The following is a 27,357-nucleotide window of genomic DNA, read 5'->3' on the forward strand; positions in this document are numbered from 1 at the left end:
ACGAGAAAAAAAATCCAAAAACTTTTGAATTTCACAATCTTTTTTCCAAATGAAAGAAATACTCCACAAAAGTTTGTGTTTTTATTTCGACCAAAAAAGATCCAAAAGCTAAAAAAAAGAAGAAAAGGAAAGAGAGATTACAAAAACAATACAAGCAAAATATACAAGAGACATGCGTGTCTGAGTGTTTGTGTTTTTGGGAAAGCCAATACCTTTAGGCTTTAGTGTGCACACACACATGTGTGTATCCCACAGAGTGTACGAACCCCCCTTTTCTTGTTCTTTTCTTTTAACTCATTTCACTCTCATCATGGGCCACTCTCTTTCACCATCCACAACAATTTACCCAATTCACCCCTTCCTTCTTTATCAACCACACATGACACAAACCAAACCCAAGCCATTACCATCATTGGCATTACCTAAAAGAAAAAATCCAAATTGAGATTTGTATTAGTCAATAATCCCATATAACATACTAATAATAGATTTAGATTTAGGAAGAAGGAATCTTACTCCTCCTTAAGTCCTAACCAGATCGAGGGGTATTTTAGTAAAATTCTCAAAGGATCCCTAAGTCTCTCGATTCCGTTACACTCTCAAAACCAAAAATTTATCTATCTCTATCTATGGTGATAGCTCCTACTACTACTATTACACTCTTCTTCTTCTTCTTCTCACTGTAAAAAAAAAAAAAAAAACCAATGGCCGAAACTGAAAGACCCCACCGTTCGTCAAGTATTAACAGCAGCAGCAACAACAACAATGCTTCTTCTTCTTCATCTACCGATCTATTCATTTGTTTCACATCTCGTTTCTCATCTTCTTCTTCCATGCGTCTCTCTTCTAAATCCATCCATAGTCCAGCTCGTTCCGCTTGTCTCACCACTTCTCTCAGCCGTCGTCTCCGTACCAGCGGTAGCTTAAAGAACGCTTCAGCTGGAGTTTTGAACTCTCCGATGTTTGGTGCTAATAACAGTGGAGGAGGAGGACGCAAGAGATCTGGATCTGGTTACGAGAATAGCAACACCAACAACAACAATAACAACATAGAGCCGTCGTCTCCTAAGGTTACGTGTATTGGTCAGGTTAGGGTGAAGACTAGGAAGCATGTTAAGAAGAAGATGAGAGCTAGATCTAGGAGGAAAGGAGGAGGTGAGACTAGTTTCAGAAGCTCGGCTGATCAAAACGACGGCGGTAGCGGTAGTGGTAGTGGTGGTGGATGTCGTTTTGATGCGACTGAGAATCGCTGGGTTCATCTTCCGGTGACTATATGTGAGTCGTTGAGATCGTTTGGTTCCGAGCTCAACTGTTTCTTCCCGTGTAGATCTTCGTGTATGGAGAACAGTCATCATGGTGATGGGAGCAGGCGGCGAGTTGAGAGTAACAACGACGGTTGCGGCGGCGGCGGCGGAGGAAAGTCTTGTGGTGCGGTGTTTACGAGGTGGTTTGTAGCGGTGGAGGAGACGTCGTCGTCGGGAGGGAAGAGAAGAGAGATTGAGCTTGTTGTTGGTGGAGAAGACGAAGTTGAGGAAGATAGACGGAGGAGTCGTCGGAGACATGTGTTTGAGGGGCTTGATTTGAGTGAGATTGAGATGAAGACGGAGAAGAAAGAGAGAGGTGGAGGAGGAGGAGAAGTTGGACGGATGAGTATATGTTCACCGCCGAAGAACGCTTTGTTGTTGATGCGGTGTAGATCCGATCCGGTTAAAGTGGCGGCGTTAGCTAACCGGGTTCGCGAAAGACAGTTGTCGTTAAACGACGGCGTATACAGAGGAGGAAGAGAAGAGGAGGAAGATGATGAGAGAAGAAGAAGGTTTGAGTTGGAGATTGAAGACAAGAAACGGATCGACTTGTGTGAGAAATGGATCTCTGGGGATACTAATGTCGAGAGAGAAGAAGTTGCAGTTGTTGAAGGTGAAGCTGAAGCTGAAGCAGAGGTGGTTCCTCTGGTTTCAAATCCAGTTACAGAGGAAGAAGAAAGAGTCCAAGTTCTTGAAGATTCGATTGTTGAAGCACAAGAAGAAGAAGGTTCGAATTCGTATGAGGAAGAAGAAATTGAAGCTACGATATTGAAGAACATTGAAGAAGATATCAGAAAAGCCATAGAAGAAGAGGAGCACATGGCTGAGATGGCTGATGAGGAAGAATTAGCTGCGGTGGCTGAGGTCGAGGAAGAAGAAAGCAAAGAGGTTGCTTCTGTAACCACGGGAAACGAGGAAAGATCCGAACAAGGAAACAGAGAACCCGACCCGAGTCCAGAAGTGGTGATGAGAGGAGGAAGTCAACTTGAGAAGACGACGGCGACGCCGTATAAGGTGTTACCGGATTGTTTGCTGTTAATGATGTGTGAACCAAAGCTATCAATGGAAGTTTCCAAGGAGACTTGGGTTTGCAGTACAGATTTCGTCAGATGTTTACCAGGAAGACCTCCGGCGAAGAAGATACCACCAGAAGCTACCGGAGATAATAATAATAATAATAATCATCATCATCATCAACCCAAGAAGCGAATTGTAACCGCCGTTGATTCCAACGCATCTTCTCGCCGGCGTTCAATCGATAAACCACCGTTACACCTACAGCCGCCACGGTCATCGTGTTCATACCCAGCAGCTCCACCGAAAATAACGGCGGCTGCGGCGGTTGGTGAGCAGAAGGTAGCCGGAGCTAATAAGGCGTACGAGCCACCAGTGCTGCCACGTTGCAAATCGGAACCTAGGAAGTCAGCGTCAAAGCTTGCGCCGGAAGCTTGTTTCTGGAAAAACAGAAAGCTGGAGCCACATCCTCAGGCAAGCGTCGGAGTCGGCGCCGCCGGAGTAGGGTTCTAGGATAAGGGGGGACGTGAGTGGGGAATAAAGAGAACTATTTGGGTGTAATAGTAATTTCAAAATACTATAAGTCCTTTGTTTGTAAATTTTGTTTTGCTTAGTCATAATTCATTTCTTTCACTGTGCCAATGTTTTTTCATGAAAATCTGTATCCGTTTTTTTGTCCGTTAGTCTAATGTCTCACTCTCACTCACTCTCCTCCTCTGGTCGATAAAGTCCCATCGAAACTAACAACTAACGCTTCCCAACAAACAGGTAGCTAGAGATAGTTTACAATCAATTGAAAAGATATTAAAAAAAAAAAACAATTTATACATAGTTCGCTACATGAATTATTATTATTACATGTTTCATAAGTACAAATACAAAGACTGGATCAATCACCTCAACTTTGATCCTCGTTGTTTTTATTTACTTCACTGTTGTCACCTGATGAGTCTCCAGGCTGTTTTGTGGCCTTGATGGCATCATCGGACTCTTCGTTGAAGGCTAATTGACCAGAGTAAAGGAGAAGTCCGAACGCATTGAGACCAAAAACAAATGTTGCTAGATAGCATATACCGTTGATGATAGTCCTGCAAGAAAATGAAGAGTTTGGTCTAAGAAGTTTGCGAAGATTGGCTTGAGATTAGAAATACAGAGAAGGTGATAAAAGCTTGTACGTACCTTACGGTTACTGTGATTTGCCTTATCTGCAATAGATAGAAGATAAGCTTTTAGAGAAGTTTAAGGTTTCGGACAAGAATGAATGTATAGCTAATATAGCCTAATAGCTGTAGCTAGTTGTACATAGAATTCAGAAACCATGGAATGGGCAGATTCTTTTTATACACACAGCAATGATCAAAAGTGTTTTAGTGAAAGAAGTCTAAGAATGGGTCATTCCCATAATGGCCTTAAGCTAGTTGCAGAATGAATTCAGAACATGGACAAGATTGGGACCTCTGCATAATGACTAAATCTATAGCTATCTCTCAATAATGGGCATTTATAATCATCGAGATCATAATGATACTTGGGACACAAGGTAGTTACTAATACTTAGCCAAATCTAAAGATAGAGACAGAGAAACAGCAAACGTCGACACAAGCAATGAATGAATGAGATCAAAAAGGGAAGAGACAGAGAAGAAACGAACCGAGAAGTTATCAGAGATAGTCTGACGATTGAGTCCTGATTCAACAGTAACAGTGAATTTGTAAAGAATGAGAGCAATGACTCCTGCTGATATCGCACCAAGAAACGCTGAAGCCGCCGATGGAGTTGAACTACCTCCTTCTATCGGAGTTGAACCCAACGCTTTCAAATTATCCAATGCCTCATCTTTCAACGATTTCTTTGCTCCGGTAGACCTAAATGTCTACAATTCCAACACCAAAATCAACTCACAATCCCTAAATTCTCAAACACAAACCCCCAAATTAATTGAATCAAATCGATTTAAAAGCTTACCAGCTCTTTGGAGCGTCGAGCGCGCCGTCGAACCGAGCGGATGAGGAAGACAGTAATGGCACCGGTTAGAAGCACACTGGTGGCTAACTGGAGAGGAGTAGGGTCATCGGAAGTGGCGAATATGGAGTTGGTAGACGAAAACGGAGACGATGACGGCGGAGGAAGCTCAATTGGACCATCTTCCTCCTCAACCTCCTCCGCCACATCGGCTATTTTTTTAACGGCGGTTATCCGGATTCCATCGGGTCGGATCCTGGTAAAAGCGGATACTGGAGAGATGGATTCCGGTAGGCGGTAGAGAGAGATAAGACGCGTCGGACGGAGACGGTTAGGGAGAGAGAAGGGTGAAGTGAAGAGACACTGGTGGCTCTGCAACACTAACATTTTTTTATTTTCTTAGCCGTCGAAAGCTTTTTTTTATCTCACCATTAACGTTTTCTTCAAATATCCTCAGTTCAAAGCCTCTTTATCGTTTAGGAGGTTCGTCTCCGAAAACACGCTATGTGAATCAGAAGGTCTAATGTTACCATTACCAAAATGTCATCTAGTTTCACTTAATTCTACATCATATAAATTACTAGCAGTTGATCCGCGCTACGCGCGGAAGTTTCATGAGGTTGATTTTGTTTTTGTTGTTGTGTTAGTTTGATATTTTGTATGTTTTTTCCGTCTTTCCGTGTGCTTATGGTGTTCGTATATTGTTCTTTGTTCTTTTGTTGTTTTTTCTAGGTTTTTTTTTCAAGTTTGTATTTTTTTTTCTATTTTAGGAATCTAAAATTTATTTAAATCATGATGATCCTTTTTTGTATTCATAAAATATAGAATACGAAGTTAGTTAAGTTTTGTATAGTTATTAATTGTTTTATTGGTTTTGTCTTTTGTTCTGGTTTATTTATTTTCTTTTCTTTTTGTCGTTCCATATTTTTTTGGTTTTCTTAGATGTTGTTGTAGGTAATGTTTTAAAAAAAAAATAATTGACCTGTGGTTGTTGTTTTTTTCGAAACGCTTTTGTTTTTGGAGTAATGTGTTCGTGGTTTTTTATGTCAAATGTTTTGCCAGTTCAATTACTTATTCTTTAATTTGTTTATTTTTTCTGTTTGACATTGGACCTTAATTTCTTTAATATGGTTTGTCTTTGATATGAGAATGGCCTTTTCAAAATATGATGTCGTGTGAACGGATAGCGGTAAAGTAATTTTCCCGATCTACAGTATAGTCAGAGTTTTGAAAGTTTTCCCTTCATTGCTAATCCTTCTTCATTCATCCCTTTTAGAGATGCATAATTTATCTCTCTGCCTTCGCATGCGTAAGAGTTAATTTGCTCTTCTCTGCTGGTTTTGTTCCAGTTAAGTGGTTGTTGGTGTTCAAATCTGGCCTTCTTTAATTTTGTTTTTTGGGTTTCATTTCAGAATTAATTTGTGAATTTTATTGCCAATTTTTGTTTTGATTTTGTTTCGTTTGGTCTCCAGAGTGTGGGCTTTGATCGGATGTGAATTGTGTGTTGTTAAATTAAATGTTCGTCTCTATGACGGTTTTCCACCAAAAAATTGTGAGGTGTAGTATTATGTTCGCCGGTTTAGAAAGTTAATCAATTAAGGTCTAATGCGAAGATAATCTCGAACTTGAATATTAGCATCTTTTCCTTTAACTAATGGTGTGTGTAGGTCGTAGTTTTTTCCCCGGCTTGGTAATGGTTTCGTATATATTTGTCGAGTAATGTTAATGTTAGCTGTGTTTCCCTTATTCTATGAATGTGTTTGTAAGTTATTCGATTGAATTGTTTTATCATTTTTTTTAAGGATGCTTGTTTTACGAATGAGAATTTTTAAATGCTATACTTGTTGCTGAATCTGAAGACCTCTTTCCATACGTCAATGCTAATATTCATACAGATCGTTTAAGACCTGTTTTAGAGTTCGTTTGTTCGAGCTCTCTTCTCAATTTGTTGATCTTGTATGCATGTTGTGTTTTGTTTTCATGATAACTGGTCGGTTTATTTATTATTTTCTCCCTATCTTTTCTATTATGGTATACTTTCAGTTACTTTATCTTCTTCTCTTGTTTATATTATTATGGAGGCGTATTCTTTGTTTAGGAAGCAGGAAAACAACAACTTTGTTATGAAGTTTGAAAATTTGTAGAGGATGATAACATTGGTTAGCTTATTGTTTTGCCTCAGCCATGGGAATTGGGGTAATTATAATATATTTTTTATAAACTATTTTTCCTATCATTTATTGAATTTTGACAATTGTATCTAATTTTACATATTTGAACTGGGGCCTTCCAACTTTTAGTTCTCGTAGTGATTTGGTTATAGATCGAAGCCTTATGTTAATAGGCTTGGGCCCAAAATTTGGGTTGTACGGGAGGTTTGTCCGATCGTGGTATTTGTTTTATATAAAAAGTTCGAAGATGGCCCATCTTCGTTTGTGTATTGTCGGCTCTTAACTTGCTAATTGTTTAAGTTGACGTACCATAAAAGTTTCTGTAATATGGGTTGTTTGTTGTTCTTCTTATTAGTTGTAAAGTAACACGGTTATATACTTTTTTATAAAATGACTGGATGTTTATTTAGTTCGATTTAGTTTGACAGAGTAGTCGTATGTTTTAGGTAGATTCTGGAATTTTTTATGAAAACCATTTCCTGTATTTTCAGAGTACATTGTTTTGACATAAAAAATGTTCTACTTAACTCTGTTTTGATATTTTTTTAAAAAAAAATTGATTACATCAGTTTCATATGAATTTCTACAGTTCTGTTTAGAGTCGGTCGTATTTTCATATGGAGAATAGTAACTGAATTTGCTCATATATTTATTTCACGTGTCCTTTATAAAAGATAATGAAAAGAAAAACAACTTGAAAAGGAGGAGAACTGGAAAACAATGAAAATAGTTCTTCATCGTATGTTATGTTTTTTTTTTTTTGTTAATGATGGTTTACAAACTTCCTCATCTGCTTATAGTAGTAGCACTTCTTGCACCTATCCTGTTTGGTCTGTTGTCTCTTATGGATTGGAAGTAGATTGGTTTCTTGATGATATGGATCCCCTGGAGTGATAATTGGATCAAAAGACATGTTAAACGGGAGAGTTTGTAAGGCTATTTTGAGAAAACGAAACTCGACGAAGAAAAACAGTCGCAGCTTTCATACTTCCTGCAACAAAGGAGCCTCAAGGAGGTCTTCACCAGCTTCCTGTGTTTCTATCTCACTCTGTTGTGCGGTAGCACTTCTATGGGCTGAAGCAAAAAACTCACCAGCCAAAAAACAATAACATCCACATGAATATATCACGAGATGCACATCCAACGCTTTAACCATAACAGTGTAAAATCTGCATTTTGCACTATAGAAGACCCTTTACACTCACTAAAACACTGTGGAACAAACATTATATATAGTGTGGTGGCATTAGTATCTACTTTTATCCTCAGGTAAATATATTTACAGAACCAGAAAACTGTCAATCAAATTTAAATCCAAGTCAGAAAAATATCGAGACTCTACATGTAAGGCGGCATTGCAGGATCTACAAAAACTCTGATTTAGGTAGAATGAAAAGACATTACCTTCTCAAGAAGAAGGTTGTACTCCACAAGTTCATTATAAGACCGCTGCAACTTGTCATTATTAGCATTGATTTCAACAAGTTCAGCTTCTAGCTCTCCAAGCTTTACCTGAATAAGGAGGAAGAAGAGAAAGTATAAGCAAGAAGAAACGGGAAGCATTAAGTACCAAAATATTGTTATATGGAAGTAGGTGAGGAACAGACCTCTCAAGACATAGGTGAACTAACATCCTCTCCAAGGTTTGTGTCATACCATTTCGATATGCTTTTGTGGAACAAACTTGGCCAATGACATCTAATGTGCGTCAAGAAAACAGGGAAGAAGAGAAAACCATAAGGCTATAAATTAATGTATGGAATAAAATAACAACACCGTAAATCAACATAATGTAGGAAAGTTTAACACGGACGCCCTGTACATCATATAGAGAAGTTGTCGATTTCTTTTTATAAATAAAACGAACTCATGAGCGTTTAATAATGGAAGTTTTTCTTTTAAGAGATGAAGACAATATAGGAGACGGGAAATATTAAAAGAGTTTAAACGTCGGTTCACCTTGAAGATCTGTATTGGTGTTGGCAAGAGAAACTAGATGTTGATAAGTCCGGAACCTGTAAAACTCTTCCAGAACAATACCGAAAGACTCGTTGACCTGATGAAAAGCAGTGGTTGCTATGAAACGTACAGAGAAAGGGGAGTCAGTTAGTTTGAAACGGGTGTTGCTTCTGGTGACTTCAAAATCCGAGAGAATATATATTGCCCCATCACACAACGACTTTTCGTATTTTGAAAGATGGGTGACATTGATGGATCCTTTGGATGACAAAACTATAAAAAAAGACCTCAAGTTAGATAAAGATATTATAATCGAGTAATTGACAAAAGAGTTGAGATCGATACAACCTTTTGATCTATTAGCAAGAAATCTACTCACATTAGTTGGCCTCCTTTTTTGACGTTGCGGGCAGGCCAGTGACGAAGCAATCTTCCAACGATCTGCTGGTGTAGGCAGCCAGCTTTGAGATCTGCGAATGAAACAACAGTGGATTCCATGTTAGTAAAGATAAAATTTAGAGAGTGAGGAAATTGTGAGAGGCATGAGGTTGGAAGAGAGGGTATTATATAGGGCTTGACCTTGCACCCATTGAAGAAAAGTTGTGCGGCTTCATTTGAATGACAGGGCATTGAAAGACTTGAGTAACGGTTTTAGAGGAAGACGATCCGATGGAGATAGTGAAAGGGTTTGAAGGAATTCATGAAGAAGATGAGGGATGTATGAGATGACAGAAGGAAATCAAGATAGGGGGACGGTTGAGGTCGCACATTAACGGCGGCGGAATGGAGCTGCCAGGAAAAAAGGGTTTCCTTCGATAAGCAGAATAAACATTTAATACATATCGACTCGAAAAGGGCTTAAAAATCTAATTAAAGAACCAAGTAGGAATTATTTACTGGGTTCTCTCCTAAAATTGGACTTCAAAAAAATGGCATTAGTTAACTAATAGACGTGATGACGTGGCTGCACAAGAATAGAGGAAAAGGTAACTTTATATATATAGATTACTTCAATTTGCTTTTGCCCTCAAATCACAAAACCCATTATTATGTTTCTTTTTTTTTCCTTCTTGTAGGTGAAATGATAAATGAAATGTTTTTGAACAAAAGGGAACGAAAGAATGTGAAATGAAGTGTTGTATAATATATTAGAAGCAATTTTGTTTGTGAATGAAAATAATGTTATCAGCATTCTTGACGAACATTACTTGCGACGGTTCGAGCCCAAAACTTGATTTGAGCTTTCATGTCTCTACTTGAATCTTTTGGAACCCAAACCGGGATCGGCTGTCCCACCACCGCTGCGGCTCGTTGGTCTCTCTTCTGTTTTTGTTCGTCTTGCTTCTTCTCTGGATCAATGTCCAAATCCTTCAACATCAGTATCTCTTTCGTGTCGATGCTGCTTAATGTTTTACGCAGCGTTTTGGGGTTTGGGGTTTTTTGTGATTTGACGACCAGTTCTTGAATAGCGTCTTCTGATCTCGAGTTTCTCGGTGGTCTATGCCTTGGAATGCTTGAAACCTGCACAAAGTTTACAAAACTTACTGACCAAAATTCAAAAGTCTCAACAACAACAATGATCCAATCAAATCATCCAAGTATTAGATGAGAGTAATGTAAAAAAGAGAGATCACCTTTGGAGTGTTCTGTTTTGTTGGAGTAAATCCTGAAGAAGAAGAAGAGCTAGCGATGGCTTCACGGATCAGGAATCCCATTCTTGAATCATCGATCTCTTCTTGATCTTGAAACTCATTTCCATCGTCTTCTCTTCCTATGTAACTTGGCAATGTCTGAGTTCTCTGCAAACTACCTCCCATCGGACAACACTGGACACTATTACTAGAACTACTACCTGTTCTGTTTCTTCTCGAACTGTCTTTTATTCCCTTTTCTCGAATCATAGGTTCCTTCTTCTTCAAGTAAGTTCTTCGTTCTTCAACCCTAATCTTCTCAGAGAACTGTCTCCTCATCTTCTTTATCTTCTCAGGCTCGCCTGCACCTTCTTTTTTCTCAATACACGCCGGTGGAGCAGAGTCTTCCCCAGTGGAAGCTTTTAAAAGCTTATTCTCCGAATCCGAATCTCCAATTTTCGGAACTTCGGGTTTGGGACAAGTGGAGGAAGAAGAAGAAGAAGAAGAAGAAGAAGAAGGTGAAGGAGAAAAAGGGTAAGGATCTGAATGACAGTACCTCAAGATCCTTGATCTTCTGTCAAGTAAATTGTCAAAGAACCAGAAATCTTCGAGAAGATCATCAATGGCTTCGATTTGTTCTAATTCTTGATGATCATTCGAACCAGAATCCATTTTTTTTTTTTAGTTCAGACAAGAAATAACAAAAAGAGATAAGTATGAGTTCTTGTTTCTTCTTCTTCTTCTTTTGTTCGGTTTGTATTTGAAGCATAGATTCTGGAGACTTATTAAGAGGTACCCATGTGGGCAACCATTCAGCACTTATTTTAGTTATTTTTACATTATTTTTCAATGTTTTTATGTGGATTCAATGTTTTTTTGTTTTGGTACATAAATAAAAGAAGAAATATTGAGTAAAACAAAAAGGGAAATAAATTTCAGACTTTTTCCTTAATTATAAGATTCTTTCATTTTTCAATTATTCTGAATTATGGAATGAATATATTTTAACTTCTAGGGAAATATTTTTGACTCCACTTATTTTAAAATTGCAGTGATACAAAAACATCTTGTTGTATATTATAAACCAATTGTATTTTTGGAAAAGAAAAACCCAATAATTAAGTATTGTTAAGTGGATAACTAAACCAAAATTATATAAACAAATCAAGAGGATTTCTGGCAACAACTAAGAAAAATAAGGTTTTCAACAAAAGATATGATTGCTAAGAAACGGCATAATAAGCCCTGTCATGACAGTCAACATGCCATGTGATTCTTAAACTAACATGTAACAAATTGGGTTTTCTATAGTATAAAATAATATTAAACTAACAGCTAAGAATTATTGTAACCTAATAAATACAAAGATATTGGTGATAATATCATAAAATACATGTAATCTAAAAGCAATAACTCTCTCGAGCTCTGAACCTACATATTCTTCTCCAATTATAGTGTGACATTGTATATGCTATATATAGTAGTATGATTTAACATTAACTATATGTTCATCAGCCGTAATCTTTATCAGGTGACATGCGGCCAAAGCTAAATCAGTCAATCTAGCTGCGTACCTGAAGATTTGTTGACAATGCTCAAGATACTAATGCTAATCTCATCACAATTATCTCAAGAGAAAGATCCAGAATTAATTAGTAACCAAACAGAAAATGTAAACCTTCAGTAAAAAATATTTATATTTTTTCATACCTGAGCTAAATTAGTTTACCAGTACAGCAAAAATCAATGGCAGAGACACCAGTTGTAACGGGTAACAAAAGATAAAAGATGAATCAATCAAAAAGGCTTCATCTCAGTTGCAATTAACTCTACGAGAGAACCAAGGCAGAGTCTATCATATTTACAATGCAAAGAGCGGTCATCTTCAGTACTTACCGGAACCAATATTCCATCTTTGAAAATGAATACTGGTTCAACCCAAGTCTTAGGGCTTGGATATGTGTTTGCTTCATCTAAGCTCCCTTGCTCTTCAGCAGAGTGACTGCAACATTCAACTGAGGCAAGAAAATTTCCGGATAAGCGTTTGCAAGAACATGCTTCCTTTTCTGGACATCCATCGTGATCTTCAATCTTTGCTTCCTGTGTAGTACCATCGTTTTTGGGAGAGATGAACTTTCTAACAGCAGCAATAAGCTCGACTGATAATGACGAAACCGCATCATGTATACCCTCTGTTGTGATGTAACTTCTACCAACTCTCAATTCGCGAGTAACTAATTTATGCATTGAATCTTGGAGGATGGAGACACACTGGGAGCAGCATCGGTATAAACACACCAAACTAGGGTCATCCAGAGGATTAGTACTTGCAGTCTTTTCAACTTGTTCGGGCATGTTGCTTGCAGATTCTAAGCCATGAACTCCGTCCCAGGCTTTACCATGATCTAAGTCAGCTGATTTGTCGGGATCTTTCAGGGAGAGAGTATTGAATTCCCCAGATCCATTAGGATTTTCTAGGGAAGTAGTTTCTCCTTGAAAGGCAATGGCTGTTGTAGTTTCTACCTCGCATGATCCATGGTGAATTTCATTCTTTTCATGGTCGGCTGCAGGAGAGTTAAGATCAAGAAGGGCAGCCTGCTGTAAGGAACTAACTCCTGAATCCTCGATCATTATTTCAGTATTCGAAATAACATCAACATTTTCTTTGACCAACGTTAAGCCATCCGTACTTTGGGTTGTAAGATGTCCAGTATTTTCACGACAAGGTTCATGATTTGTTCCAGAACGACCATTTGCAATCTCTAGAACTGGCTGATGACTATCGGTAACATCACCATTTTCTTTGACCAAAGTTAAGCCATCCGTACTTTGGGTTGTAAGATGTCCAGTATCTTCACGAAAAGGTTCATGATTTGTTCCACAACGACCATTTGCCATCTCTAGAACTGGCTGATGACTATCGGTAAGATTACTAGATGTTACAGGGTCTGGCAAATTCATGTTTTGGGTATCTTGTTTCGGGTTTTCTTCTAACCCTTTTGATTGATCAGTTGTTCTCACTGATGGATCGAGTACAGAACATGACAATGGATTCGTCGACTCTGTTTGAGTGGTCGATTCGAAACTGTAAACAATGAAGTTGTGTATGTGTTAGAACAAACATACATAAAAACAATGAAGTTATGTATGTGTTAGAACAAACATACATAAAACAATATACTTTAAGGCGTACCTTCGCATTGCATATACCCAACTATTAACCAAATCTTCCAGATAAGCAACTTGAGACAAAATTCGAATATATCGACATCTGTCCTTTCCAGCATTGATTTTTACACTGATCCGTCCAACTAAGAGCTCAAGAACTTTTCGTACCTCAATGGAGACTTCCCTCAGTGATAAATAGGTGCCTCTATACGCTGATAATCCAACAGCAATAAGGCCTCTGACAATGCCCGATGAATCTTTCCCTTTAACATTGTTGGAATCGGAAGCAGTTATAATCTGCTCTGAGGAATTACAAGGACGAGTGATACACGAATTGAATGGCCATCCTCTCCAAGGACCAGAAACATCTGCACTTGGCCCTTGCTTAAGCTTTGATGTAACCCAACAAAGTTCAGCGAACTGAGGATACCGTAGGATTTGATAACCAAATGTGGAGACAGCTAACTGCAGGCTTGATTTCGGTTTCACATTAATGTTGATAGGTAATGGTAGAACTTTTAAAGAGCCATCATCAAGAGGTTTTGATTTACCAACTGCTCCTTCCCTTGCGCCATGATCAGTATTATTCTGATAACCTGCATCTCTGCAACCGTGGTCAGGATCCTCTCTTTGGTATTTCTTCTGTATGTCACAGTGAGTATGGGTTCTCTGATGCACCAAATGAAGAAACACTTGGACTGCCCGCCTTGACAACTCAGTAGCAGACAGGTCAATGGCTATGTCCTGGTCAGAATTTTCAGTGACTTGTACAGTGAATTGTGGAACAGCCTCAGACATAGTTGGCTGATACTCCTTTGATAGGTCAGTCTTAAAGAACTGTTGTATCTTAGCAGGCAGGAGTTTGTAGGGCATGCCAGAAGTAGCCTATCACCAAAAATAAACAATTTTAGTCTCAAGTGTTGTATGTCTTCTCAGAGACTGGTAACTAACAAAATGCATAGTACACAGCTTACATTACCACCCTTCACAAAAAGAAGAAAAAAAAAATGACTAACAAAAAGTACTGTAACTAAATTAACAAGAAGTCCAGACAGCCCATTATTAACTACTGCCGAAACAAGGAAAATATATTGAAGAAAACAATATTATGTAAGAAGTTAAGCATACCAGAATCATCATCTTTGTGGAAACTCGCAATGATTCTACTTGCTCAAAAAATGTGTTCCAAGCATGTGAAACTTGAGCAGCATTCTGCAATGCCTTTTCCTCTCCCATCTCTGGAAAAATGGCAGAACAATTTTCCTTCACAGGATCATCATCACACTCGACCTCCTCACTCAGTGGAGTTTCTGTCTTTACAGCCCACAAGTCAATCCTTGGCATGAATACAACACATGATTTCCTGCTAGCACATTTAACTACAAGCAGACAAGATATTCCAGTTACGAAATTGTATGTAAGACTAAACAAAAAAATGTAATGTAAATGATTAAATATCCTCAATACTGAAGTAACAGCATGAAAATTATATAACAAAATACGTACTTAACAAGTGAGTTATGCCTAACACCAGATCCCCATTTCCTTCTTGTGAAATTGTTGCTGTGTCTATCTTCTGCATCTCTGCATTACCAATAAAACAATGCAAGATACATGAAGCAAGATGTCGTTGACCAGATTTAGGTCCTCCAGCAATAAGCAGTTGGAACCCTGACTTGCTCGTCGAGTCTACAGAAGCACTTCCCAGAAGCCCAGGATGTCGGCAAACTTTGTGTACCATGAATTGTGCAGAACCCAAACTACAGTCGTCAGCACCAGGAATGCTTGCAACAGATCTAACCAAGTCACAACCTCCATCTAGTATCCCAGCATAAGAAAGTCTTTGTACTATATCCTTTACAACATCTACATCTTGGAGAAGAGTATCAACATGAGACCACCAACCACCCTCAGTTATCTTTTTGTCGCTCAAAGCAGAACGGATCACATTTTGGACATCAACCGCAGCTTTGGAAAGAAGAGGTGGTAGCAAGATACGTTCTTCAAGATGAAAAGCAACAAGTAAAGAACACAATGGTCGCAGCAGAGAAGGCACCAAGTAAGTAGGAAGCGGGGCAGAAAATATATCACTAGCTGCTATTCCCGCACCTCTACGTGAACATGGGGGTGGGGAGCGGGATAAAGCTTCCAACCAATCTTTTTCTTCAACTGAGAAGGATGGAAGAGCAGCACGATTACTACTAGACACTCCCAACTCTGCAGCGGCCAAAGATTCTTGCAAAGGGAAACTCCTATTTAAGGCAATCATGGCAGCTTGTGTGCAGAGAGCTTGTATATCCGCACCAGCAAAACCGGCAGTTTCTTTAGCAATCCACTTGAGCAAGTATCCAGACACTGGCTTAGGCCACTTCCTCGTATGGAGTGAGATGATTGCAGCCCTATCGTCGACGGATGGTAGTGGAAAATATATCTCCCTATCAAATCTCCCAGGCCTCCTTAACGCTGGGTCAATAGCATCAGGGTAGTTTGTTGCACCTATGACCACCACTGAGCCACGCGACTTTAAGCCATCTAGTAAAGCAAGCAATGTGGATACAACAGAGCTATGTGTTTGATCTTGATGCCTTGACCGCTTGGGAGCGAGACCATCTATTTCGTCAAAAAATATGATGGATGGTTGGCATTTTTCAGCGACCTGAAACAAAAGCCTCAACTGGCGCTCAGCGTCACCAACGTATTTTCCCAGACAGTCTGCCCCTTTACGGGCAAAGTAGGCAATCCTTCTATTACCACGAGCAAGGGAACCGATCAGCGCTCGAACCACAAGAGTTTTTCCAGTTCCAGGATGTCCATGCAAGAGGATACCTCTTGGAGGTGTAAGTCCTAAGTTATCAAAGAATTCTGGATATAGTAAGGGTATAAGAACAACCTCTTTCATACATTGAGTTACACCCTCAAGCCCAGCAACAGAGTCCCATCCCTCAAATGCCTTTCCACTTTCAGAATCAGATCCCCCAATATACTCAGGAGCAACTCTTAACAGATCTCGATGCAGTCTCTTGCTTTCACGTTTTAAAAATTCTTCATCTTCACCACACTTCTCAAACCACTTTTCCTCCGCTTCTACATCCTTACGCCAGGCATCATTTGAGTGTTTCTTCATCTCCAATCGCATCCTCTTGGCTTTCATCTTCTTCATTCTGACTTGACATTGACGACCATAGGGTTGGAAATGATGTCTATGGTCTGTGCAAGCAATGAGAAATTTACGGTGATCAAAGATGCAACCATTAGCTCGTGCACAAGGCTGCGAAATACAGAACACCACAAAGAAATTGTCAGAGCAAGATACAGTAACATTTCCAGTTTATTAGCCTATATCTCAGGTGAGGAAGGGAAACCAGAAAGGGAGTAGTAATAGACCAAATGATAGGTTCTTGGACATCGATCAACCCGACAACCAATGGTTGCCCCAGGTCTTGAACAACGAGTGCATTTTAAAGACCTCCCTCTGAAAAGTGCCGCCCTTATATTCTTTAAGCATCCTACACCAGCAAAATAAACCTGCAGTAAAAGAGTAAACATTAACGTTTACAGAAAACAGAGTTCAGTAAAAGGGAAATTACTGAGACGACAGTAAGAGCATAGTTACAACAGATAAATAAATGTCAAGACCCTTTGTATTGCTTAGATCAAGGAATAGAGAAGCCTAGAAAATCAAGAAATTTGACAAGCCTTTTTGTATATTCTGCTCTTTAACTGTTGTATTACATTTTCATCAAGTACAGCAATGGCAAATACAACCATGAGAGATATATCAATAGTTACGAAACAAAATCACAGAACAACGAAAGATTAGGCGAGAAAAAAAACACCAGAGTGATAATACTGTGACAGAATTGAACACACAATGTGTGTAAATGAACCCATAGAAACATATAACATTGAAGTGAGAAACACATGTAAATGCACCTAAGCAATCAAAAGACGTGTTGTGTCATATAATCAGAACCACACATTACCTCTGGACTCCAAACGGCACAATTCTGATGAACCCAAGTTCCAGAAATTCCAAAACGATCATTTATAGGACCCAGCAGACGGCCAAGCCATCCAGTATCATCGCCAAAACCATCCAAGATGTCATAGTTTGGCTCCTCTGCCGATGAAGACTCGCTATGTTCCTCTACGTTACTGTCACCATTATCTTGCATCAACTTCTTTGGGAGTTTGCCATCAGTACCAACTCCACATAAACCACATCTTCTGGTTTGTTTGAAGATTGGCTTACCAAGTCTATCTAATGAAGTGCAAATTGAGTCAACTACCTTCTTGCAAGTTTCATTCTGAATAGGTAACTCATCAAGCATTTCCACACTTTCATCCACTCTAATGAGAAACTCACTTAGTTCTTCGGTCTTATCATGAGATGGTGTACTAGAAACACCTGGCTCTCCGATAACATCATTCTGCTTCAAACTCTCACTAACCTCGATGCTAGCTTCACGAAGTTGTTCAGGATGTAAAGTATCTTCTTTTCTGTTCTCAACTTTATCACCAACATCATTATCATCCTCCGGTATACCAGTGCCACCGCCACTTCCAGAAACTATTACACCCATCTCCGTAATCACATCTTCAACTCCCATCTCAATCTCATTTTCCAATCCTTCCATTTGATTCCGACTTTCATTTTGCACTGCTTCCATTCTAACATCAGTATCATCTCTCATTTCATCCACATTAGCTTCAGTCTCACTTCCTGTCTTCTCTGCACTACCTTGAGTCTCACTTTCCCCCTCTTCATCACTATCATCAGTCTCACTGTCAGTAGTGTCTGTTCCCTCCTCGCTCTCACTCTCCGTTCCATCAACTTCATTCTCACTCTCTAAAACAACGGATCTTTTGGTAGCCTTCTTTTTCTTCTTCTTATCATCTTCCTCTCTAACTTCACTGTCAGCCTGCATTGATTCATCAGACTCGCTAGCACTCTCATCATCTTCAGAATTACTAGTATCTGAATCTTTTCCCTCATCTTCCGAACTTTCGATTTCTGTAACTTCCACTGGCGTTTTTGTTGTTTTAATCAGCTTCCCACCTTTAGGGAATCCTCTTTCCTCTTCCCTTTCTCTTGCCACTGCTTTTTCACTCAACTCATAGGAACTATTTCTGAAAACGAGTTTTCTTCTCTCCTTAACCGTACCTCTCTGTCTCCTACTCGCTTGAAAACCGACGTTCCTCCTCCTTGACCTCAACCTAGATTTCCAACCATCCGAGGTATCCAAATCCCCCTTCTCCTCCTCCTTAGTCACACTCTCTATACTACTGGACCTCCTCCTATCCCCGTGATTATTAGAACGCTGCCTTTTCTTTGGAGGAGCAGGAGAAGCGTCCAAGATGGACGGTATCTTCCTGACCCTAGAGCTCCTCCGAAGTTCAGAGTCAGCACCACCATCTCTATCTATCGACTCTCCATGGTTTTTTTTGTATTCCTCTTCACATATTGCAGTAAGCTTCTTACTCTTCTTCCCAGAAGGAGAACCCAAAGGATTCTTTCTCACCACATGCGATGATTTCATGACGAATCAAACAGGCATACAACTGTTCTTCTCAATGCTGAACCAAATGAACATAAGAAAACACTCACCGAACCATACGCCTTCCAAAATGAGGCAGTGTATCGCGACGGAGGTGCTTAAGAAAACGCATCAGAGCGACTCCATGATCAGCCCATTTATTTGGTAGAATCTAATCCGAATGAACCCAAACCCTAGATCCTGATTTCGACTAATTTAACTTAAGAAATTACGATTGTGATGATAAAATTGAAACCTCCTTCGCCTCCAAGAAGTTCGTCTCTCCGGTGATTACTCCTCCTCAATTTGCCTCGGAGTCTTGGGTCTCCCACGGTGGCGCTAGTCAAATAAAAAAATACTAGAAAATTGTTGGAATTGATATAAAATAATTAGCCACGCTCATTTGAAGCGAGTGAATCTCAGCCGCGTGATGCCCAGTAAACCTAACCGTCGATTTTCTCAAGAACCAATAAGATTCGAGTTGTGTTTGACTTAACAGTTAACACACGCAGCTCTGAAGGCCGAAACTGGGCTTACTCCTGGGCCTCTTGTTTTTTGGGGTGCTATTCTTAGCAAAATGCCGCCAACCAATTTTATTTTTATGTACAATATAAACCCTCATACTCATAATATATTCATACAGAAGAAAATGGGAGAGCTCTTATCAACTTAGATCTCTAATAATATATATATATATATATATAATAAAAGAAAGAACTCTAACTAATTCGAAGAAATAATACTTGCTTTAAATTTAATCATGCGAGTTTTTGTAATTATTATTTAGACATTACGTTCAAAATTATAAAGTTCATCCTGCTATGTATTTTTTTAACTTGAATCTCATCTACGAACTTCTTATATATATATATAAATATATATAATATAGAATCAAAAATCATATCAATGAGGCTTTTTCATTGTTTTAAAATCCAAGCATCCCAATCACAATAGGGTTTTTTTTCACCAATTTTGCAAACTTTATAGCAGCTTTATTTACTTGGTACAAATTTATGTAATGTTTTTTTTAATTGAACAATTTTATTGAATAGCATCCCAATTACTCTGTGCATCGATAGAGCAAATGGCGACGAACATTCAGAACGCCAACGTGCAAGTTCATCGTTAACCTATATTTAATTAGGTAGTAGTCCGTCCGTTAGACGGTTTGTTTTTATTTTTTAGTTTTTGCATGAATTTTATTTTTTAATTGTGTTTTCAATAAATTTGGATATACATAAATTTATATGTTTTATTGTGTTTTTATTACTTAAATTTGTTATTTTTACCAACTAATTTATATTGTATCTGTAGACTATAACTTTATAACAAAATATTAAATACAATTACAAAAAACTAACTATTTGACATATATATTGTTCTACCTTTTTTTTGTGCAACGTACATTGTTTTATTTAATATAATGAAATAACTCTTTTTGATTGGTTAGTATGAGAGACCATTTTTATTATATATAAATTTGCATTTTTATTATAATATTTTTTTTAAAATGTGTAAGATATTTTATGATAATGTGTTAGTTATTTTTATTTTATTTTATATATATATTTTTTTTGTTTTTTAATGTTTTCATGAAACTAGGATTTGTACGTGGAATTACATACGATTTGATCAGAGCTTTAACAATTAGTAAAAACATTTCTCTTTTATGTATGATCCTTATATTTGTTTTTTCCCTATACAACATCAACTTTTAATAGAGTCACTTTTTCTATTTTTTTTTTTAATAATGAAACTAATTAATAAGGAATTCTCTTTTAGTCATCATCTCCACCGACGGCAGATCAACGGCGACTCTAGTAGGACCTTACCATTGGAGGAGGTAGAAATTGGTCTTTGTAGATATATTGGTTCTTAAGAATTAGTTTTTTTGAAGACATATTGGTCTTTGTAGGACCTTACCATTGGAGGAGGTAGAAATTAAGAATTCTTAATGAGTCCTAAATTATAAAATATGCTAAATTTATATTTAAAATATTGGCATGAGTTCTTACCAATAAAGATGGTCTAATATACAGAAGAAAATGGGAGAGCTCTTATCAACAGATATTTAGACCTCTAAATCTGCAAAACCTTCTCTCACTCACCACATGGTCCACATCACACTGTCTTCTTCCCTGTGCTTGTCTAAGAGTAAGAGAGACTAATCTTCTCTAATACTCAAAATCTTTGTTGTATTCTAAACTTGAATTGTGTATTCATGAGTGTTTGTACTGAGGACTGCACAACACTAAATAAATATCGATTTTTGGGGAAAGAGAAGTTTGTTCTTTTATTAACGATAAGAATTCGAGGTCGTCACTAGAACGAGTCAAGATCATGCTCGTCAGTTCACAGGAGAACTGACAAGTGAGTCACGACGAGCTCGGAAGCTAACGAGAATTATACAGGAAACAATAACTATGATTAGACACAAAGTTTTGCTCTCGGGGTATTGTACGTGAGTCTGATCGATCTTCTCCAGCGAGTACTGTTGCTTTATATAACGGACTGTAGACCGAGGGTTTTCTAGGGTTTCCATCATGAATTCCCGAGATTGCCCTTTACGATTTTATTAATGACTTTCATCCAATTTTGTCGGGCCGAAATCGCAATTATCTTGTCTTGTTGGGCCGAGTGGCATATTGGGCGCATCCCATGTCCAACAATAGTCCCCCCCTTAGTCCGGGGAGCGTCAGCTTTTTTGCGATCGGCGGGCATGCTTGTATTGTCTGTAATATGCCTGCTCGGCACAGTTTGTCTCGGATTGCTCCTGGGAAATGAATATTGCTACAGTGAATCTTCCATAATTTCTTCTGTAACCCCTGTAAAACCTTCGGTAGCCCTGGGCATTCGGGTCCATGGGTCGGATCTGGGTAGGAACCGATCGGGTCCGGTTCTTTCGGTTACATAAATTTTTTATCTATTTAAGAACCGTTAAGATTCGGTTCGGATCTCGGTTCGGTTCCTCTCGGTTCCGGATCGGTTCGGTTCTACAATTTTTGGAACCAAATCAGAACCGAAACTTGAAATTCAATTTTTGGTTCGGGTAAAATGGATCCATTTGTACCCGAATGTAGAAAAATACCCGAAAATGAAAACATAAACTTGAGACATCATAGTTCAAAGTTCAAACTTATTTCCTAACAACAAGAGTTCAAAGTCTAAAGAGATGAGCAAAGTTCAAAGACAATAAGACATCAAACACCAAACAAGAGACATCAAAGTTCAGACAACAAGAGCAAGACAAACAAAAACAGAAAAACTTGAGACATCACACACCAAAGTTCCATCAAACTATCAAAGAGACAAAGATCAAACTTGAAACTTGAATGCTACTTGAAACCGTAACCGTCCTTGCCTCCTTGGCTTGGCTCCTTGCGAGTTGAATTCATTTCATACTCTACATAACAAAACAGACATCAAACTTAACATTCAAACTTAAAATTCATCAAAGAGATGAGAGATCGAAAGTGTTTCATCAAAGAGAGTAAGAGACATCAAACTTACTCTAGTACTCTACAGTCCTTGCAAGTTGAACTCAGGATCAAACTCTACATAACACAACAAAACAAAAGATCAATTCAGAAACAGAAAGTAAAAAGCACATTTGAGTTAAAAGAGTTTAATAGAAGATATAATTACCTCGCATGAGCTCATCTTGCAACTCCACATCCGCAAGCAATTGTTGGATTGTTATCACTCCTTTTTCATTGACATGAATCTCACATTTCATCCATTGCTCTGTGCACATCAATACTTCAATCATGTAGTGGGTTAAGCAGCTTCTTTGTGGGTTCAATATCCTCCCACTAGTGCTAAATGCAGATTCTGATGCTACTGAAGACACTTGCATTGCAAGTATGTCTCTAGCAATAAGTGATAGAACAGGGAACTTTGGGCTATTGATCCTCCACCAAGATAGCAAATCATACTCAGCACCATTTAGAAGGGTTGGATTCTCCACATTTTCTTTCAAATACAACTCCAGCTCATTTGATGAATCTTGAATTCCTAGTTCTTTAACCACATCTTTGTAGAGACTCTCCATGCTTTCAAAACCAACAGTTCTCTCACAATAATCATTTCCAACTTGTTCTTGAGACTAAAAAGTTGCTCTTTGGGACTGAGTAGATGTCTCTGATTCACCACTGCCACTTCTATTGACTAAAACACTATACTCTGCAAACATATCCTTGAGGATTTGCAAGACTGAATCATGAAGATGAGTAGCCTCAACACTATTCTTACCATAAAGTGTGTCAAAACAAAGCTGAGCAAACTTCATCTTCTTTCTTGGGTCGAATATACTTGCTACTATCAACAACTTATTCATTTCAACCTTCTCTCCAAAAGGATCCCAATACTTCTCTAATTTCTCTAACATAACCAATGCTTTCCATCTCAAATTTGCATCAGGACCAGTACTTGCAGTTAGAGCAGTAATGTTTTTTAAGATGGTAACTATCTCATTGTATATCTTGTGGGAGCAAACAGAAGTTGAAGCTGATAGTACTAGTGTAGACTTGTAAAAGATGGCAAGAAATTGAACCAACCTCTCAACTGCATCGGAATCCTTCTTGACTGCTGGTCCAACCCTTTTTGTCCCATCCACTTTTTCCTCAAAGTAGTCATTATAGACTTTGTCTTCAGCTTGCATCTTTTCAAATGCCACCCTAAGCCTCAAAGCTTGTTCTAACATAAGGTAAGTGGAGTTCCATCTGGTCTTGACATCTAAAGGTATGCTTCCACGTTTAACTTTTGCTGTTTCCACTCGAAGATCAAATGCTTTCAATCTGTCTGTTGTACCTCTCAGATAATTAATCCCATTCCTGATGGCAGCCACACTGTCATCTACCTCTGTCAGACCATCCTTCACAATCAAATTCAATATATGAGTGGCACACCTTAGATGCAAATAATCACCTTTAAGAATAAATGCATCATTCCCATTAAGCTGTGTAAATGCTTCCTTGAATCTCCTTATTGCTGAACTGTTAGCAGTGGCATTGTCTACTGTGATGCAAAAGATCTTCTTGATGTCCCACTCTTCCATACAATCCATAAGAACCTTGGAGATTGTTGAACCTTTATGATCTGGAACATTCTTGAAACCAATGATCAGCTTCTTTAACTTCCACCAAGCATCAATATAATGAGCAGTAATGACCATATAACTATTTCCAGTATATGGAGCCACCCAAATATCGGTTGTTAATGACAACCTCTGTTTATTCTCCCCAAGCAGCTTCTTCATAGCTGCTTTCCTCTTAACAAACATCTCCACAACATCTCTTGTTGCTGTTCTACGAGAGTGGGGCTTATACAACTGAACTTTGGCACAAAAGTGTCTCCAAGCTAAGCACTCTATGAAAGATAATGGCAGCTCAGCAAAAACCAACAACTCATTGGAAACTTCCCGAAACACAGATTCAGACACTTTACTCAACCTAAGATCACCATTAATACCATCGGGACTAAACACATTCTGACTTTTTTCTGTATGAGCAGCTTGCCATACCTTGTACGACTTACATGCAGTTAGTAGATGCTTAGAGAGATTGGAGGTACCGGAATTGCTTGGACATTTCATTTGTTTCCCACAATAATGACAATTGCATAAGTCATTATTACCCTTCTGTTTAGTAAAGTGTTCCCAGACCCACGATGTCACTGCTTTCTTCTTTGTGTTAGAACCATCCTCAATACCTCCGTGACCATGTTTCCTCTTGTTGTTAGCTCCAGGAACAAAACTAGGTGAATCAACATCATCGTCTCTTTCACCATCATCTTCATCACTCAATGGAAACTGATCATTTGGTGGAGGAGGATCAAAAGACGCCATCTGCAGCATTAAGAAAAAATATTTAGCCATTGAACAAGACAGCTTACAAACAAGACCAAAACATTGCACATTACAATTTACACCAACGAAATACGAAATAGTAAAAATCAGATTAAATCGTACAAACCATACATCACAAACAGTCAGACATTAAGTAGTAACCTAGACTAAAGCTTTAACAGTCACAAACAGTCTCAAAACAGTCACAAACCATACATCACAAACGGTCATGTATTAAAGGTTACTACTTATATCACAAACGGTCATGTATTATAGCTTAAAACAGAGAAGGCAAATCTTTTTTTCAATCTTAGCAGTTAGCACAAACCAGACAAGAACATTGAACATCAAAGGTTACTACTTACTAGAGCTTACATTACAACCTTGAACAGCAAAGGCAAAGCTTACAATTTATAAGCAAAACACCCGAGCTTACAAAGGCAAATCTTTTTTCAACCTTAGCACAAACCAGACAAGAACATTGAACATCAAAGGTTACATCACAAACGGTCATTACAAATCTTTTTTCAACCTTAGCACAAACCATACATCACAAACGGTTATTACAAATCTTATTTTTTCAACCTTAGCTTAAAACAGAGAAGACAAACCAGATAAGAACATTGAACATTAGAGACAGTAACTTAGACTACAGGCTAGACCGAACATCATAAACAAAACACCCGAGCTTACAAATCTTTTTTTTTAAAACCTCGAACAGCAAAGGCAAAGGTTACAAATCTAAATTTAAGATTAACAAAACACCCGAAGAAGTGATAAGTGATAACAATAGTTAAACAAATAATTGATTAAGAGAGAAATGAAACAGATCGAAAACATACCTCTGAATATTGGTTTCTCGACAACGCAGACGGCAGTGAGGAGGAGAGATTATTTAGGGATTCCAGTTTTCTGAATTAGGGTAGACACTGATATATAAGATTATAAGAGATGACAAAGATGTACGACTCGTACGGAAACCAGGCTGAATCGATTCGAGAAAGACAAAAATCAAAAGCAGATGAGTGATGATTCATCACATAGGTGAAGGTTCGGGAAGAAACTATTAAACGAAGAAAAGAACAACTAAAGATTGAGAGTATTAATTAGGGATTCCAGTTTTCTCGGGTTCTCGGGTACCCATTCGGTTCTCGGGTAATAACCGGACCCGACCCGATACTCATGGATATAAGAAATAATTATCCATCGGTTATTTTGGCAATAACCGAACCCAAACCGAATTGGTTATTTCGGGTCGGTTCCGGTTCGGGTAAACGGATACAGTGTTTTTTGCCCAGGGCTAACCTTCGGGTTCATTCTTCGAGAGACACTGGGAAAATCTTGCGGTCTTTACTTTGAGTGCGGTTTTCAATGATTTCCCGAAAAAGAGAAGTGAGTCGCGGATTGAGGTGATGGATTTGACAGTAATTTTTCCATTTTATTTACTTATTTATGCTCCTTCTCCCTTCTCATTTCCTTCACTTGCTCCTCCTCTTCATAAAAGGTAATTTCTTCTCTCTCTCTTATTTATTACTTTCTTGTTTTTACTTCTTTCTCTCTCTACTTCTCCCTTCGGTCGATTGCATCCTCTCCTTGACCTAGTTCGCCGCCGCTCGCTTCTGCCTTTTGTGAGGTCGGCGATGATCGGCGATCGGCGTGTTTCCTTGGTTGGAGATCGAAATGATGAGGACAATGTGGAGCCGGATCGTGGTCGCCGTGCTGGTTCAAGGATCGCCACACGGGAAGATTCGGACGAGATCGGCGGATTGGTCGATTTCAGGATCGAAGATCTGCCGGTCAGGACGAGTTGTGAAGAAGGTCGAGACGAGTTGAGGGATAGTGACGGGTTCGGCGGTTTTGAGATTGGTCAACGGGGTCGGCGACAGAATGAGATTAGCGAGCCATCAGCAAGAACTCCCAGTTTTACCAAGGCTGGTGGTGACGAGCTCGGCGACATGGTCGGCTGTGGCGAGTCCCGAGCTGAGAGGTCCGAGGTCGGCAGATCTGAGCTCGGCAGATCTGAGCTTAACGAGTTCGGGGTACGGCGGCAGATTGTGAGCGAGACACCTGGTTGGCGGTCGGAGATCGATGCCGAGGTCGACATGGTCGGCGGTCTTAGGACCGAGGGTGACAAGCTTGTTGGCCATGAGCTCGGCATCTCTAGGCTCGGCGATGACGATATGACTCGCGAACCAAGTATTTCGCACGAGCTCAATATCTGTCGTGGGCTCGGCGAGAGACACGAGTTCGGCTCTTGTGAGCTCGGCATTTCTGCGTCGGTCCCTCGCGTGCGGATTGTTGGTTCGAAGTGGACAAGATCTGATGGTATCAGTGACGACCACGGAGTGACCTCGTGCGGAGTCAGTACAGATTCCCAAACTCGGCTGGTTGAGCAATTCGGAGATCGGCGTGGTGAACTAGATGTCGGAGAACGAGACTGGTCCGTTGAGTTGGATCCTTGTGAGGTGGATAGTGATCGGCAGAAGGATGCAAATGAAGTTGATTCTGACGACGACACCGATCTCATGATGGGAGGTCGGATCGAGGCAAGGTCCGGGAAGGTGCTCGAGATCAGCAATGGTGATGAGTTTGGTAGTGCTGAGCTCGGCAATGGTGGTGAGGTCGGCGTTTGTAGACCAATATCTAGGAAGTTCGGACGACCTCAGTCACAGTCTCGAGTTCCAACATATGCGCGTGGTAAAACTCTCGCAGGAATTCGACGCGCTTTCTCTGAGAGGCACAATATTAATTGTAGGGACTCTCTT

General features: G+C 39.2%; 4 protein-coding genes and 1 long non-coding RNA gene across 5 annotated transcripts; 1 reads left to right on the plus strand and 4 right to left on the minus strand.

The window, feature by feature from the left end:
* LOC104745795 (uncharacterized) lies at positions 1-2,960 on the plus strand. Its single transcript, XM_010467149.3, has one exon. The coding sequence runs from the start codon at positions 705-707 to the stop codon at positions 2,829-2,831; it is 2,127 nt and encodes a 708-aa protein (XP_010465451.2). The 5' UTR covers positions 1-704; the 3' UTR covers positions 2,832-2,960.
* Positions 2,961-3,100: 140 nt separating this feature from the next.
* On the minus strand, positions 3,101-4,844 carry LOC104745796 (uncharacterized). The gene is made up of 4 exons (XM_010467150.3): positions 4,285-4,844; positions 3,971-4,192; positions 3,498-3,523; positions 3,101-3,406 (listed from the first exon to the last, which is right to left on the minus strand). Exons 1-4 carry the CDS (start codon positions 4,666-4,668, stop codon positions 3,217-3,219), a joined length of 822 nt encoding a protein of 273 aa, XP_010465452.1. The 5' UTR covers positions 4,669-4,844; the 3' UTR covers positions 3,101-3,216.
* A 2,596-nt stretch (positions 4,845-7,440) lies between these two features.
* Positions 7,441-9,252, minus strand: LOC147926327 (uncharacterized). Its single transcript, XR_015581920.1, has 5 exons — positions 8,991-9,252; positions 8,791-8,881; positions 8,412-8,684; positions 8,060-8,150; positions 7,441-7,964 (listed from the first exon to the last, which is right to left on the minus strand). It is a non-coding gene; the product is annotated as an uncharacterized LOC147926327 (long non-coding RNA).
* Positions 9,253-9,458: 206 nt separating this feature from the next.
* LOC104745797 (uncharacterized) lies at positions 9,459-10,903 on the minus strand. The gene is made up of 2 exons (XM_010467151.3): positions 10,046-10,903; positions 9,459-9,932 (listed from the first exon to the last, which is right to left on the minus strand). Exons 1-2 carry the CDS (start codon positions 10,712-10,714, stop codon positions 9,597-9,599), a joined length of 1,005 nt encoding a protein of 334 aa, XP_010465453.2. The 5' UTR covers positions 10,715-10,903; the 3' UTR covers positions 9,459-9,596.
* An 818-nt stretch (positions 10,904-11,721) lies between these two features.
* Positions 11,722-19,124, minus strand: LOC104745798 (uncharacterized). The gene is made up of 6 exons (XM_010467152.2): positions 17,194-19,124; positions 16,595-16,735; positions 14,717-16,478; positions 14,339-14,589; positions 13,236-14,095; positions 11,722-13,127 (listed from the first exon to the last, which is right to left on the minus strand). Exons 1-6 carry the CDS (start codon positions 18,748-18,750, stop codon positions 11,840-11,842), a joined length of 5,859 nt encoding a protein of 1,952 aa, XP_010465454.2. The 5' UTR covers positions 18,751-19,124; the 3' UTR covers positions 11,722-11,839.
* Between the last annotated feature and the right edge of the window lie 8,233 nt (positions 19,125-27,357).

This window comes from Camelina sativa, chromosome 15 (genome assembly GCF_030686135.1).
Source record: "Camelina sativa cultivar CO46 ecotype springtype chromosome 15, ASM3068613v1".
In the NCBI taxonomy this organism is placed as follows: Eukaryota; Viridiplantae; Streptophyta; class Magnoliopsida; order Brassicales; family Brassicaceae; genus Camelina; species Camelina sativa.

What these genes read in the sequence shown, in the direction of transcription:
- LOC104745796 (XM_010467150.3), bottom strand. Translation starts at nt 4,668, where the DNA reads ATGTTAGTGTTGCAGAGCCACCAGTGTCTCTTCACTTCACCCTTCTCT. An exon ending in CTATCTCTGATAACTTCTCG is followed by an intron (nt 3,524 to 3,970) that starts GTTCGTTTCTTC and finishes TATCTATTGCAG; the next exon opens with ATAAGGCAAATCACAGTAAC. An exon ending in CAAATCACAGTAACCGTAAG is followed by an intron (nt 3,407 to 3,497) that starts GTACGTACAAGC and finishes ATTTTCTTGCAG; the next exon opens with GACTATCATCAACGGTATAT.
- LOC104745797 (XM_010467151.3), bottom strand. Translation starts at nt 10,714, where the DNA reads ATGGATTCTGGTTCGAATGATCATCAAGAATTAGAACAAATCGAAGCC. An exon ending in CAAAACAGAACACTCCAAAG is followed by an intron (nt 9,933 to 10,045) that starts GTGATCTCTCTT and finishes AACTTTGTGCAG; the next exon opens with GTTTCAAGCATTCCAAGGCA.
- LOC104745798 (XM_010467152.2), bottom strand. Translation starts at nt 18,750, where the DNA reads ATGAAATCATCGCATGTGGTGAGAAAGAATCCTTTGGGTTCTCCTTCT. An exon ending in GTCCAAGAACCTATCATTTG is followed by an intron (nt 16,479 to 16,594) that starts GTCTATTACTAC and finishes TGTATTTCGCAG; the next exon opens with CCTTGTGCACGAGCTAATGG. An exon ending in TGGGTATATGCAATGCGAAG is followed by an intron (nt 13,128 to 13,235) that starts GTACGCCTTAAA and finishes CATTGTTTACAG; the next exon opens with TTTCGAATCGACCACTCAAA.
- LOC104745795 (XM_010467149.3), top strand. Translation starts at nt 705, where the DNA reads ATGGCCGAAACTGAAAGACCCCACCGTTCGTCAAGTATTAACAGCAGC.